This window comes from Salvia miltiorrhiza, chromosome 1, assembly GCF_028751815.1.
Source record: "Salvia miltiorrhiza cultivar Shanhuang (shh) chromosome 1, IMPLAD_Smil_shh, whole genome shotgun sequence".
Lineage (NCBI taxonomy): Eukaryota > Viridiplantae > Streptophyta > Magnoliopsida > Lamiales > Lamiaceae > Salvia > Salvia miltiorrhiza.
Window position 1 is genome coordinate 55,304,644 of NC_080387.1, and position 14,775 is coordinate 55,319,418.

At 35.0% G+C, this 14,775-nt stretch overlaps 1 protein-coding gene across 4 annotated transcripts; it reads right to left on the bottom strand.

The window, feature by feature from the left end:
* Positions 1-647: 647 nt before the first annotated feature.
* Positions 648-5,718, bottom strand: LOC130995262 (uncharacterized). Of its 4 annotated transcripts, none has more exons than XM_057920501.1 (9): positions 4,462-5,696; positions 3,958-4,081; positions 3,573-3,702; positions 3,081-3,134; positions 2,600-2,636; positions 2,272-2,509; positions 1,473-1,583; positions 1,298-1,396; positions 648-1,116 (listed from the first exon to the last, which is right to left on the bottom strand). In XM_057920501.1, exons 1-7 carry the CDS (start codon positions 4,702-4,704, stop codon positions 1,486-1,488), a joined length of 924 nt encoding a protein of 307 aa, XP_057776484.1. In that variant the 5' UTR covers positions 4,705-5,696; the 3' UTR covers positions 648-1,116; positions 1,298-1,396; positions 1,473-1,485. The 4 variants fall into 4 exon arrangements, with proteins under 4 accessions (XP_057776484.1, XP_057776477.1, XP_057776500.1 ...); XM_057920494.1 differs by having other exon boundaries at positions 1,473-1,616; positions 4,462-5,663; XM_057920517.1 differs by lacking the exon at positions 3,081-3,134 and having other exon boundaries at positions 4,462-5,718.
* Between the last annotated feature and the right edge of the window lie 9,057 nt (positions 5,719-14,775).

A 14,775-nucleotide genomic window follows, 5' to 3' on the forward strand; every position in this document is an offset into this window, starting at 1 on the left:
TAAATTATAAGAATAAAATTAAAAATTATGTGTGAAATAATGTCCAAAAATAGAGTACAAAAAAATTTGAGAGACATATAAGACAAAAAAAATATGCATAAATATAGGGGATGGATGGAATATATCATTTTCTTTGACGAGAAAGTGATTTTGTCATCTCTCTTATAGAAACTATGGAACTGTATATTTCATTGTGTGAAATAATGGTTATGCGAAAGATTAAAACTTCAAAATGTAAATTCCTTTAGCAAAATTAAATACAAGTATCAAGAACAAAGATTGATATTAATTTGATTTAAATCACAATGTTTAGTCGAATTTACAAGCATAACACAATGCTTCCAGGAAGTAGGACGAAATATATGTGAAGATTACGAGAGAATACAAATTCCAAACCTTTTCTAGCAAGAAAACAACTCACAACACTTCTCTCTCTATATATATAAAGTGAAAATATTCATGCATTTTCTAATTTAAGAACTAAAAACCAATATGAATCATCGACCTTTCAATGAAGTAAAAAAAAAATTAATGTAGTACTTTCTTTACATAATAATGCTTCTTTCATGTAATATTTTTATATACTAAAATACTAATACTTTTTTATCATGATAATAGTAGATGACAAAAAAAATGAATGAACTAGATTGATTCCCTAGAGACTACTAGGAATGATCCCTATATAAAAAAGTAATATAAGAAAGCACATTGTTTAATAGAAAGAGAGAGACCTTGAGCTTCTTGTTTCATATTTTGAAGTGAAGCTCTAAGAAAATCCAAGACATGAACCTAAAAGTGGTGTTATGGACATGGAAGCTGAGTAATTAAATACATAGAATAGAATGCAGGATGGGACTGACTGACTGACTATCTACACACCCAAAATGGTGGGAATCACTATAAAAGAATCATATGTTGATTCTACCATAAATTTTCTTTTTACAAGGATATATGTCATTATTTCCACATTCTAGGCCAGAAATCCCATTCCGGCCCACAGACTCTTTTGCCACAACACAAAGTGTCTTAACATACACCAAGTTTTTGGATCTCCTCTCCCCACCATTGGGAGCGACTCCGACATTGACTTCTCTGGTGAGCGTGACAATGTAAGACCTGCGCCAAATACATACGCACCCATCAACAACCAAATAATCGATATGCAATTTCACTATCTCATTGCTTATTATGGCTCATCAGCCAATTCTTAGGTCGAGCCGGAACAACTAGAATGCATCACCAAAGATGCAAATGGAAAAATCAAGGATCAAAATGCAATCAAAACTAGTAAGGGTACCTCTAGAATGCAAAGCGAATAATTTGCAAGGCAAGATTTGAAGCCCGCCAATTAAGTGGCAGTACTGCTGTTCTTAGTCCTGCTGCAATCTAAGGGAACCTGAAATTTGGTACAGAAATGTAGAATTACTGTGATGGTCGTTAAAAAAAATCCAGAAGTCGGCAAGAAAACTTACCTAGATTAAACCCTCACCCAGCATTTTGGTCAGAACCGCCACCTGGCATGAATTGAGGTGAATGCGCAGGTAGTAAGAATTGTGGCTGTTGTGGTATAGGTGTTCCTACACCTGGTACAACCAACACGTTAGCCCCAGGTCTGCCTATTGAAGGATGAATTAAACATATAAAACTTTCAAAGAAGAACTAGAAATCATTAAAGAATGCCGATGCAACTAGATGTGATGATGACAAAATGAGCAAATCATCTGCATGCAGATTTTTATGCATTTTATAACATATACATACAAATTCAACACTCTCCCCCCACTTTGGAGAACAAAAAGAGAAGGAAAAGAACCAAATTATCAACATAGAATAACCAAAAGATGCTAGTGGAGAGACCTAGAATGCTGGCACTGAAGCCTCATCCAATTATACAGATTTTACTATCTGACTTCAACTTACTGTACAGAAGAGAAGACCACGAGTTTTGTACTCCTCAATTTTACCATCAAGCGAACATGCTAGACACATATATCGATAAATTCAAATAAGTAAGTACACATGAATAAAAAACAAATAACAATGACAAGAACACTTTTCACAGGGAAAGATAATTTTCAAACATTTCAGCATAAAAAAGCACTATATCCATACAAGAAAATAAGCGGTTTTTTGCATGGGGGGGAAATAAGTATGCTTCAACAAGCATATAACTAAACTCGATCAAATCATGCATATTATGGAGTGACAGAAAACAGATGGAACATGAAAGATGTGCATATCTGTAATGCTGAACCAGAGGAGCATATTTACCAGCAGGATATGGAGATGGAATAGTTGGAACAGAAGTCGTTGTCATTGCATTGACACTGGGCCCACCAAACTGTACTATCTGATGGCCAGGCATTGCATAGCCGGGCAATGCAGTGTAATTATGACTTCCTGGGACAGCCTGACTTAACTGACTGTAAGGATACATAGTTGTGCCCACTGTTCCAGGCATGCCATATATGTGAAGGTATTGCTGATTTCCATAAGGATTGTAAACGCCCTACAAGAAAACAACCCACCGAAGTGTAAAAATTACTAGAAACAATATTGGCACCACAAATAACTAAATATCAAGTTTCCCAATGTTGACCTGAGGATAAGCATATTCAGGACCGTAAGCAGCATATCTGCACCAGTAAAAAGGATTAATGACCAAATATTTTGAATAATTCACTAGATACGCCATTTGCCTAAGCACACACACATATATAATTGAGACCATAGCCATGGATTCTTCAAAAGTACACTCCGACCTATGAGGGTATCCATATACAGATCAAGATATGCATGAATAATAGATAGCTTTTTTTGCAAGACAAACACATTGGAATGGGAGCATATAAGATATTTTAGGTGGTTCTTTTGGGGTGGGAAGGAAACACCATATCCGATTTCATCAGGCTTTGCTTTGTCTAGCCTGTGTGATAAGTAGTGAAGACATTTCACTGAAGGAAGCCCATGCTATAATTTTTCTCCCCCCTTCCCCCAAAGCCATAGATGGATACCCAACAAACTGCCCAATTTCCATAGGGCCAGTAAGCTGGCACCCGTAATCAATTTTTCAATAATACCTGACCAGACCAGTTTGGGTCGCATTCCAATTAACCCGAGGCGAATGCCCACCCCTACAAGCATATATGACAATTCAAATCAACAACCATTACAACCACAATAAAAAACAAAATCCTAACTAAGCTGAAGACCTTCTAGATTGATTAAAGAAACAGTCAACACAATATTCTAGAACTTCAACAACAATCGTCTCAATTCACAGTTCACTTATCAAGCATGGTGATACAAACAAAATTGTTTTTAAGGAAATCACCGCCAGGCAACAGCCAAAACCTATACACGTATCCCTCCACTATCTTCCCATATTATTTCCTTTCTATCGACTATCGCAACCTAAAAAACTTGAGTTCCAGCACGGTAACCAAATAGTACGAATACTAGAAATGCCATCTATGCAAGTGCAGATCCAGAGTAGACAAATTCACAAATAACTGGCAGCAGCAAGAGTAAAAATACCAAATAAAAATATTCTAATAAAGGATGTTGCTCACCCATATGGAGAATACATCAAGCCTTGCTGAAATCCATATGTAACAGGTTGCTGGTAGCCAAAATTTCCAACATAAGCACCCCTAGCAGCAGGCTGTCCTCCAAGGTAAGGTGCCGGAGATCTAAGGCGTCCTATTAGCAATAAAGACATGCATATGTAAGTACAATCTACAACTTCGGTCCTATATACATACTCACAATTCCATATAAAAAAACCATGTCATATGTACAGAGATCAGGCTTACTTTGCCCATATTACCAAATAATGGTTGGGTTTCAAAGATTCCATGTATAAACATAATGATTGATCTGTGAAGGATTTGCCTACAGAATTAATAATGCCTTGAGAGCATTCACTCTATTAAGAAGGCAATCAAAACATATTACCAAACGGAATAGCTGGCCGAGGTCTCCCCAGTGAAGCCAAGTTACAATTTGCTCGCCTCCCATCAATAATTGGTGTAGGATCTGCACATGCTCTCCTGGCTGATTCTGGATCCCGGAAAGTCACCTAAACCCTCCATACAAAACCATATTGGTACCCAAGTCATTCAAGTATCCATATTTCTACTTCAATCACAATATATTACAATGTACCAATTTTGGCATTCGTGCTTACAAAAGTTACAGCCAACATGGAAGTTCAAAATATAATTATTCGCAATATAAAGGCTACTAAATCTTCTGCACTCCAAAACCAGAATGTGCAATCACCAACATGGAAGTTTAAAATATAATTATTCGCAATATAAAGGCTACCAAATCTTCTGCACTCCAAAACCAGAGTGTGCAAGACCAACAAGCTGAACTTTAGGAGCTACAATAATGCAGTAATAGAAATTCAACAAAAATCAAAAGTCAAAATTCTCAATCAAGACAACAAGTGCTCACAAAACCGTATCCTTTGGATCGGCCAGTATTCTTATCGGTGATGACCACGGCCTCGAGAATCTCTCCAAATTGCTCGAAATAACGCATCATCGTCTCACTCTGAGTTTCCCAAGCCAACCCTCCCACGAAAACCTTAGTGAAAGTGGTATCCCCAAATGGAGAATTCATATATTGGTACCCGCCCTGCCCCGAGCCCGAGCTCGGGCCGGGCATGGGCTGCTGCTGCTGCTGCTGATAAGCCATGATCGCCTCCTCAAATTTATCAAACTAAATTACTAAAGCGACTTCCTTTTTTGGCTTCTAACAGAGAGAAGAAAGCTTCGGATGAACAAAAGGGGTTTGGTTCAAAAACTAATCACGGAAGGGGTGAAACGGCGATTCAAGTGATACTAAAGTCGATCCAATGAAGTGAAAGTATCATTTTAACAGGAAAACCTTAGAAAAACCCTAGCTACGGCTGAAAGCGATTGAAAAGCCATTTTTTGTCCGTGAAATATTTAATTCTGCAATATATACACAGGCGAAATTTGGGAGATGCTAAAAATAAAAAGGCTTCCGAGATTTGAATTTGAATTTACAATAAAGATCACGACGCACGAAGATCAAGAAAACAGGAATAGAAAAAAGAGGGCAGCAAGGGAAAAATAAAACTCAAAAAGAAATCGAAGAAATAGAAGAAAAAGAAAACCCTAATTTTGAGGCGGAAAGTGGAGGGCAACAGTAGTGGGTCAAAAACAGAAGAAAAAGAGGTGTGGTGGGGGGAGGGATCAGCTGTACAAGGGAGCACAGAAAGCGTAGGTGTATGGACTATGATGGTGGTGGTGGTGGTGGGGAAAAGCCGAAAAGGCGAATCATCAACGGAATTTTCAAACTCTGCTTCTCCTCAATCAAATTCCAACCATCAACTACAACACAGAAGAATGAAACGCGAAAAAAAGAGAGTGATAATTACAATCCTTTGAGAGATGAACTAAAGAATAGGGAAAAGGAGGGTTTTGGGTTTGAAATTGTGATCGGGGAGAGGGTGATGATGATGGAGAGAGATGATCTGGAACAGAGTTGTCATGATCTTTCTGTATTTAAAAAAAAAAATTTAATTAAAGGGTTTAATTTTTGTTTCAAATTTAGAGAGAGAATGTGTATTGGTATGAATGAGGAAGAAGAGAAAGCTGAGGGTATGGAAGGACAGCTGCTTCCGAATTTCCAAACATGGAAGAAATACAGCTTGGAAGGGCCAGTTCGTGGGCCATCTCTTTCTCCCACTATCACGACTATGTGTCTTTTTTTAAAAAAAAAATCTATATTATTTTATATATCTCATAAATTATGAGCATGCATGGTCCTCAAATTACGAATTACATAAAAATTCAAACCATGATTTATTCTTTTCTTCTATAATTTCAACAAAATAATAAAATTAAATAAACAAGGTATGGGTTTTCATGCGTTTTGTAAATTTCATCATCTCAAACATAAACTTTAAGGTGTGAGAAAAAAATATTAAAAGAAAAATATTGAATTAGGTACGGTGTACACAGTGGCGGATCTAGGATTTTTAAATTGGGGGTACAAAAAAATAATCTCATAAACATAAATATAAAAATACTTAATTTAATGTAAAAAATAGTAAGTTTAAAATTATTTAAAGACATAAGCGAGTTAGCATATCAAATAGGCAAGAATATAATTTACAAAGTCATTTTATCAAATAGATTGGATGCATTATATACTATCCCTAATTTAAACAAAAAAATATATATATAATACCTTATAATTAGATGAAAGAATCAAATTCTATACGAAAATAGAGGACATGATGAATTTAAAATCAATAAAATTATTATTCTTAAAACTACTTGTTGTGTTGTGTGTTTAGGGGCACTGGCAAATTTGATTTGTGTAATTCTTTTTATATTTGTTAGCCTATAAGAGTAGCTGCCATTTTAAACTTTAATTAAGGGGTCGAATCCCAAACATATATTCATATGAGAAGCTTAAAACACTACTGGGTTGGGGCTTGGGGATATAATATTACTACTAAAAGAAGAAAAATTTTGGGGGTACAGTGGTACCCCCACAGCCCCATGTAGATCCGCCAGTGGGTGTACACCGTTCGACTCAGACCCACTATTAAATTTATTATTTTATTATCTCTGATGAGGGATAAAATCGGGAGCTCAACATTATAAAGAATAAAGCTAAATCATGGCATCGTGATTATCCTCGTACTTGATACATAGATCAATTTTTTCTTTATTTTTATTATTATTATTATTATTATTATTATTATTATATTTGAATATTTAGTGCAGGGCTGACGACACTTCACATAAGACTTATGTTCTCAATTTATTTATAAAAAAAATATTGTGAAATAATCTAATTAATAATTCATTATCATTAATTTCATCCTTTTTTATTCGCTTCGAGTTATGTAAAGCAAGTGATACATTTTTTATGATTTTTTTTGTGTCTAATCTCTATTGCTTATGAAGTCCAGAAATGAATTGATGTGGAACTTATCAACAACATAATTGCTTCAATAAATACATATGGGACTTAGTAGTCATGTTAAATAAGCAATATTCTTTTGCCTAGATAAAAAGAAATTGAAAGATATGTCATTCCGCGCAATCTTACGATTTTGAGTTTTTAAACTCAGATATCCACGTCAATAAAAGAAATCTTAATTTAACATTAACCAGAAAATTAAATACAGCTTAAGGAATCAAGGTTTATATATAGCAGCAGCATAAAATTTTTGTCACAAAATTTTCGATGTTGTTCATTGAAAATGAGTTTTGTAGCTCATGATCTGTTTTTGGTTGAGTAGTTTTGTGATATTTACGTGTTCAAAACCTTTTGCTTTAAGAATAGTGTATTCAATGTGTACACACAATCGATAGAAAATTATATGGCACAAAAGAGTCTTATTTATGATATGCTATACAAAAGTATAACGAATACTTATTTTTTATTTTAATAAAAATAAAAGTGGCTATAAATAGACTATTTCATTCCCGCACAATTTATCATTTTTACACGTCTTTAAAAAATATTCATTTTTTATTTTTGGACATCACTCAATTCATAATAAAGTAGGATTCTTCTCCACTCACACATATTAATTCATCTAATATTTTTTAAAACTCGTGTCACTAAGAATGACACATATTTTTAGAGGATGTATAGAGTATCTTTTATGAATGTGGATATAAAATAAATAGATTTACCAAGAGCGACTACTGACTACTAGTATTACATATCCTATTATATGTATCGGTTAAAATACAAAAGTAAATTGTCGCAATAATGTTTTCAAATGTTGGTTCGTCAATTTGGCCAATTTTAACATAGGTTCAAGTGGGATTCTAAATTCATGATATTAGAGTTAGATAGTATTATAATGTAGAATTACTTTCGAAAAAGGTAAAGTTAATCAATGCATTGAGTTCTTTTTAGAGTTACACACATATCCACATTAAGTTTTTAGAAACTCAGTTTGTGTGAACAAGAAATTAATTAATGCTTGAAAATGCGTATATAGAAAGAATAAAATATTTTGGCAATGAAAATGCACGAGAGACAATTTTATTAGAGCATCTGCAACGCCCTTATTCGAGTAAGGCGTTGCCTTCGTGTATGGCGTTGCAGGTGGGAGGTACTCGAGCATTACTTGAGCCTTCGAGTATGCTCGATCGGGGGAGAGGGAAGGTGCGTGCAATGCACGCGCCTTAATTTAAAAAAAAAATAGAGAAATTCGAATTTTGACTGATTTTCCTCGATATGCGTGCTTTCACCGACCGTTTTCAATTTTTTTCTTCTTCTTCTCCTCTTTAAAAAACCCCATCTCCTCCATTTTTCTTCGCATCTCTTCTTCTCCAATTTTCTTCTCCTCCATTTCTCTTCAAGAATTTTCTTCCTTCATGGATCCACACAACCCTTTCTATGATCCTAATTGGTGCCCCGATCTCTCCTTCGATTATCACCCCGATATGGGAGGAATCAACTTGGAGGAGACCCCACCCGAAGAGGAACCGGTCAGTGCAGAGCAGAGTGCCTCCGAACCAAATAAGGGCGGCCGGAAGAAGGAAATGGCCACCAAAATCAAGCACGACAAGGAAGTAAGGATCCGTCATACTTACCTTCCCGAGCATACGGATCTCATCGTCCAAGTTTGGGCGGAGGAGACCAACGACGCCATCCGTGGGACGGATCAGAAGGGGGAGGCGTATTGGGGCCGGATCCACGCACGTGTGAACCCCATCATCGGCGTTGACCTTAAGATCCGGCAACTTCAAGGCCACTGGGCCCGAGTGAGCGCGGATGTGCGTCTCTGGGAAGCTATTTGGGTGGAGACGCACAACAATTGGCCCTCCGGTCATTCGGATGATATGCTTCGTGACAAGGCCCAAAAACTCTTCAAGGCTCGAAGCCCACAAAAGGCCGCATTCAATTTTTGGAACGCGTGGAAAGTTCTCCGGAACAATCCCAAGTTCAAGTCGATATACCTCGTTGGAAAAGTGCATGCCTCCAAGAGGACAAAGACTACGGAAGAGAGCGGCTTCACCATCTCGGCGTCGGGCGAGGAGATCTCTTCTTCCCGGCCCATTGGCAACAAGGCGGCGAAGGCGGCAAAGGGGAAAGGGAAGGCATCAGCGTCGCATACGAGCTCGGAGTCTCCACCCGAAATAGTGGAGAGGTTGGACAGGTCCGACCAGCAGATAAGAGCATTCACCGCCCAGTACCAGCGGAGGAACGATATCAAGGAGAGGGAACTCGATATGCAGCTCCTGAACGCAGATACGACGCACATGACGGACGCATACAAAGGGCATTGCACGCGTCCATGGTCGCCGATTTGCTCAGGCGTCGTGGTCTAGACTAGGATTTTAATTATGTAATTTTAATGATGGGGTAATATGATGTTTTAGGTGTTTTTAATTTTTATGTAATTTTTTTTTATGTTTTAGGTGTTTTTAAATTTTATGTTTAATGGCGTATTTAACTATTACAAAAATATGTTATTTAAATTATACAATAAAATTTAAATGAAAAACATAAAATCAAAACTAATGTTATCAAGTAGGCTATCAAGTAACCTCAATGCAGCACTACCTACTCAATAACACAACCCACTATCAAGTAGGCTATCAAGTAAGCCCATTGCGGATGCTCTTAGATTTAGAATTATAGAAGATATATTAAGACATTTAAGCTGTGCATAATTTAATATATAAATAACGAGAGTTTAGGGTTCAATTATAAAAGAAGGAAATGTTGTATAAACGTTGTTATATTATTTCAAACAAGCAGCTATATTGCATGTATAAGCCTTTAAAGTCATATATTAAAATTTCGTTTTCTCCAACAATAAAATAAAAGGAAAATATTGTATAACCTCATATAAAAATAAAATAATACTTGGAGAACTATCAACTATCAAGCAAGCCTAACCATGTGACGTAAAGATGTCCGATTATTACCGGTGAGATATCATTTATGAGGATCGAACCAAATATGTACTAATGCTTTTCGCAAATTAAGAAAAATGTACTTGTAATCATCAACAAACAAACAAATAGCAAAAGCTAAATTAAGTAAAATAATATTTATAACTACTAATGCATACTAGGTTGCAAGTTAAAGTTACCGTTAATAAAGTGGTCACCATTCATGGATGAGAGTCTTAGAAAAAGGTACTACTAGTATTTTATTTTAAATTAATTTGATTATAACTGAAACAATTTCATCGGAGTGCCTAATGAGTACTCAACATGTATCAACATTCTTTTACTATTATTTTTTACATGCTTATGAGTTATAAAACGCGTGACAACTCCGATTTTCTATTTTCCATAGTATTTCAATTTTGCATATTACTGTTAGTGCATATCCCAAATGTAATGTGACACTCACTCCGTTCTTATAAAAATTAACTATTTATAAATAATACGAATTTTAATAAAGTAGTTGAATGTAAGGATCACATTTTATTGTGAACGAAAAATTTAATAGATTTAATACTCCCTTCGTCCCAAAAATAATGGCTCGTTTCTTTTGGGCACAGAGATTAAGAAATGCTAGATTAAGATATAAAGTAATGGCCCACATATTTAATCCTCAAAATTAGATCAACAACTGCATTCTTAATCCTCAAAATTAGATCAGCAACTACAACACAAAATTAAATCAGCAACCACAGAAAAAATAGATCAGCAAGGTGAAAGTGGCGCCCCATAGCCGCGAATTTCTTGCAAGGTGATAGAAAAAAATAGATCAGCAAGATCAACAAAAATAGATCCCCAATTTCTTGCACAAAATTAGGGCTCAGACGAGGTGACAATTAGGGTAGGGCGGCAGCCTTCCTGGGCTGGAGGTGCCGCGTGTGGCAGGGGCATTGTCGGAAATGAGAGGAGATTTAGGAAGAGGAGGAGACCGAATTTAGGAGCCTAGGGCTCGGCAGCGACCGCGGCTCTGCCGTCGTTTCATTCAGAGCAGGGGAGAGTAGATGAGAGGGTAGAGAGGGGGGCGACTGTTGTGGCTTTGCTGCAGCCGCCGAAAACCAGTAGCGCCGCGAGCAACACCAATTTCCAGCGGGCAACACCAGTAGCGTCGCGAGCTCGAGATGGAGAGATCTGAGGCTGCGGGCGCGAAGCCAAATCCATCGGATGTAGCCGCTTCGTCAGCCGAGTCCGGCGAGATGACGCCGGCGTGCACGGTGAAAAAGAGTAAAGAGAGAGGAGGCGGCAAAAATAGAGAGTACAGAGAGAGAGGAAGCAGCGTGAAGAAGAAGAGCAAAAAAAAGAGTAGAGAGAGAGAGGAGCCGTCCAAAATTAGGGTTTAGATTGAATTAAAAATTTTAATTAAATCCTAATTATTACCCAAAATAAAAACAGGCCATTATTTATGGGACGGAGGGAGTACATTTTATGATGACGGACGAAAATGACAAATTGAATATATTTTATGAGGACGGATATAATAGTATTTTATATAATTACTTAATTAGACACATCGCATGATGTGATATATATATATATATATATATATATATATATATGGTGCGGTTATAGTGAGAACCACAATTATCGTGAGAACATAAGAACCAATAAAATTACTGCATCTGCTATACAAATTAATGCATCCGCTATTAAATTTAATGCATCCGAAAAAAATAATTTTTTGCTCCCTTCAAGATTCGAACCCAGCATCTGCATCCATCCACCAAGATGATGCATCCACCGTAGATCTTGATGATCGAATGGCTTAAAATGGTTCTCCGTTCTTATTTTATTAGTGGTTCTTATTTGAACCTCTCCCTATATATATATATATATATATATATATATATATATATATATATATATATATAGTTAGTATCTAGTGAGAATCTCAAAATTAGTGATACCTAAGAACCATTCTACACCCTAGATTACTCCTAATCCGACGGATATGATTTAAAATTGTCCAAAATAATACTTGTTCAACTAACTGAAATTCTTATGCGTTTTTTGTGTAGAAGGGTATATCAGTAATGTGATTTGATATTATAGAAGTGTATCCCTTAATTATAGCACTAAAAATCTTCATAATTAATTTTACATTTATCTTTTGACGTCTCCTCCTAGTAATTGACGCCTTTTTACCTTCTTCTCTCTCATTGTCAATTTTCTGTCGCCATTTTCGAACACTTCATTGTAGGAGTGAACAAGCTTTTCAGTCCATTCGACTTCTCTCTCTTGTTCATACATTTTGCAATTTCGGTTTTGTGTCAAGCGATGAACATATGATAAAATGGTGAAAAATGTTTTGTTTTCGTTGGGGCTTGAAAAATATTTTCTCGTTGACAGATTTTTTTTTCTGTAAGCCATTGAACAAATCTTTTATTTCCAGCGAAACGACGATTATTTTTTAAAACCTTTAATTTTATGTGATTTTGGGCGTGTATTTTCCAGCGTCAATGAACAATATGCATGAACAAAGTTCATGAACAAATTCAATGAACAAGTCCTATACGTATGACATGAACTTTGAATAAGAATGAATACGTACCATCATGCATGAACACTGAAAGTGAACAAGTCATTGTTCATGTAGATGTTCATTTGTTTGAAATGTACGACAAGTTATTGTTCACGAATTTGAATCATAATAATTCCTTTTTCATATGAACAAGTGGTTAATTAATATAGTGAATATTGATGGTCTAAGCTTATTCAGTCAACTAAAATACATGTTCAGGACTATATTAAATGAACAAATGAATTATACACCTGAACATGGAAAAACATTCGTGAATATAGCGTGTGTTCATAGAGTGCATTTGCAATTAAACGCTTGAACATGGTAGAACTGATGAAGGATGAATAATGCACTAAATAACTTTAGCAAATAAGTTCTCTAAATCGTGTATTAGTGGGATAATAAAGAATATGTTTGACAAAATCAAAATACCAAAATATGAGATATGATGTTGCATGAAATTAGGAAAGTAACGGTTAGTCAATATTGAGGAAATTCCCTAAAGTCCCTTAACGTGGATAATTAATTCAGATTAGTGGGTTAGATGAGGTCCGTTAGATTATACTAATCAAGGGCTAGGATGAGTTCTTAGGTGTCACAAAAAAGATGACATTCTCACAGGAACCTCCCTCTCTCTCTCTCTCTCTCTCTCTCTATATATATATATATATATATATATATATATATTTATATAAATGAACATATTTTTATTGAAATACAATGGAAACTATCGCACTATCAATCACATGTTCTATTTAATAATGTCGAAAACGTTTTTGTAATTGTTAATTTATCTTTTTTGTTTTTGTTTTTTTTACTTGGGGAAAAGGGTGCAATTTGAATCCTAAATCACTGTTCATAGACATAAGTTCCTACTACTTGGTATCCTCTGAAGACTTGTACTTGCTAATTAAGAACACAATGATCACTAAACTAACTATTTCAGGATTAATTATATTGTTGCAGGTATATTTGTGATTATCTTAAATCGAATTCCACCAACACCTTAGTGGTCGAATTTGTCATACCAAACTCTAATTACATCTTGTAGGTTTTCAAACTATCAAAACAGTAAGATTCTCTTAAACAACAATTATGGGTTCTTCTCTTTGTGATTTTTTTTTTTTTTACTATTTCGGTTATCTCGATTCAGGATTTAAACTAAGATAACCATTTTACATTATATATGCTCATTCCATCTATGAAAAAGAGCCACATATCATATTGAGCACGGATTTTAATAAAATTGTTAAAGTTGTTGTAATTAATTAAGTAGAATAAACGAACAATTTGCAGGGATCGATAATGGTGGTACCAAAAAAAAAAAAAAAGAATAAAGATACATTCTTAGTTAAAAAAATGAACTAAAAGTACAATTTATAGTTAAATATAGAAGAGAGTGTAGGATGTAATAATTTATAAAATGAAATGAAACTCTTTTTCTTGAATAAATAAAAAAAGGTAAGTAAAACTCTTTTATGCATAAACGGAGAGAATATTTATCAAGTCGAATGGTTCGTGAGTCGTGACCGCCGAATATTAATTAATGTTTCTAACTACTAAAAGTGATTTAACTTGAATATTAATTGATGTTTCTAACAGCTAAAAGTGATTAATCTTTGAATAATGGCGATAACTTTCTCATAGCAATCATAAGATTCATAACACAATCAATTCTTTTTCACGTTTATATATATAGGTGGGTTCTAATATATATATATAAAAAGTATCCACTTACAAATCATAAATCGTAATTTTATTGGTACAAATACATAATACTAATTAATGTCTTTTATGTTAATACTTTTATATATCACGTTAATATTTTATTATATAGCAATATTATAAAAAAATTATGTTTAGGTGACTAGTGTGGAATTATTTTAGTTGATCATGTCCCCATACATATAGAATGATTAGTTAGATGTAATTATGTTGTATATGAAAAATGTTAAAGTCACGATCAATGCTTAGTTGGATGTACAGTTTAGGCATTTTGATGCAGTGACTAGGGTTTGGGGTTGAATCTGCCTGGTCCCAAATGTGACATGTTTTGGTCCGCAAATTTAATTATGCACCAACATATCCCAATTTCATTGGGACCCATTCATATGTGTCTCTCCTCCTAATTAATCCCTCTATTTATTTTAATCTTCTATATATATTTAATAATTTTATGTATGTTGAAATCCACTTTAAGCATACTAAAAAATTAGCTCCACCACTAGTATTAGTTGATGAGAATATCATGGGTCAACAACAGAATGGTTCAAGTTGTCTTCGCGAGAA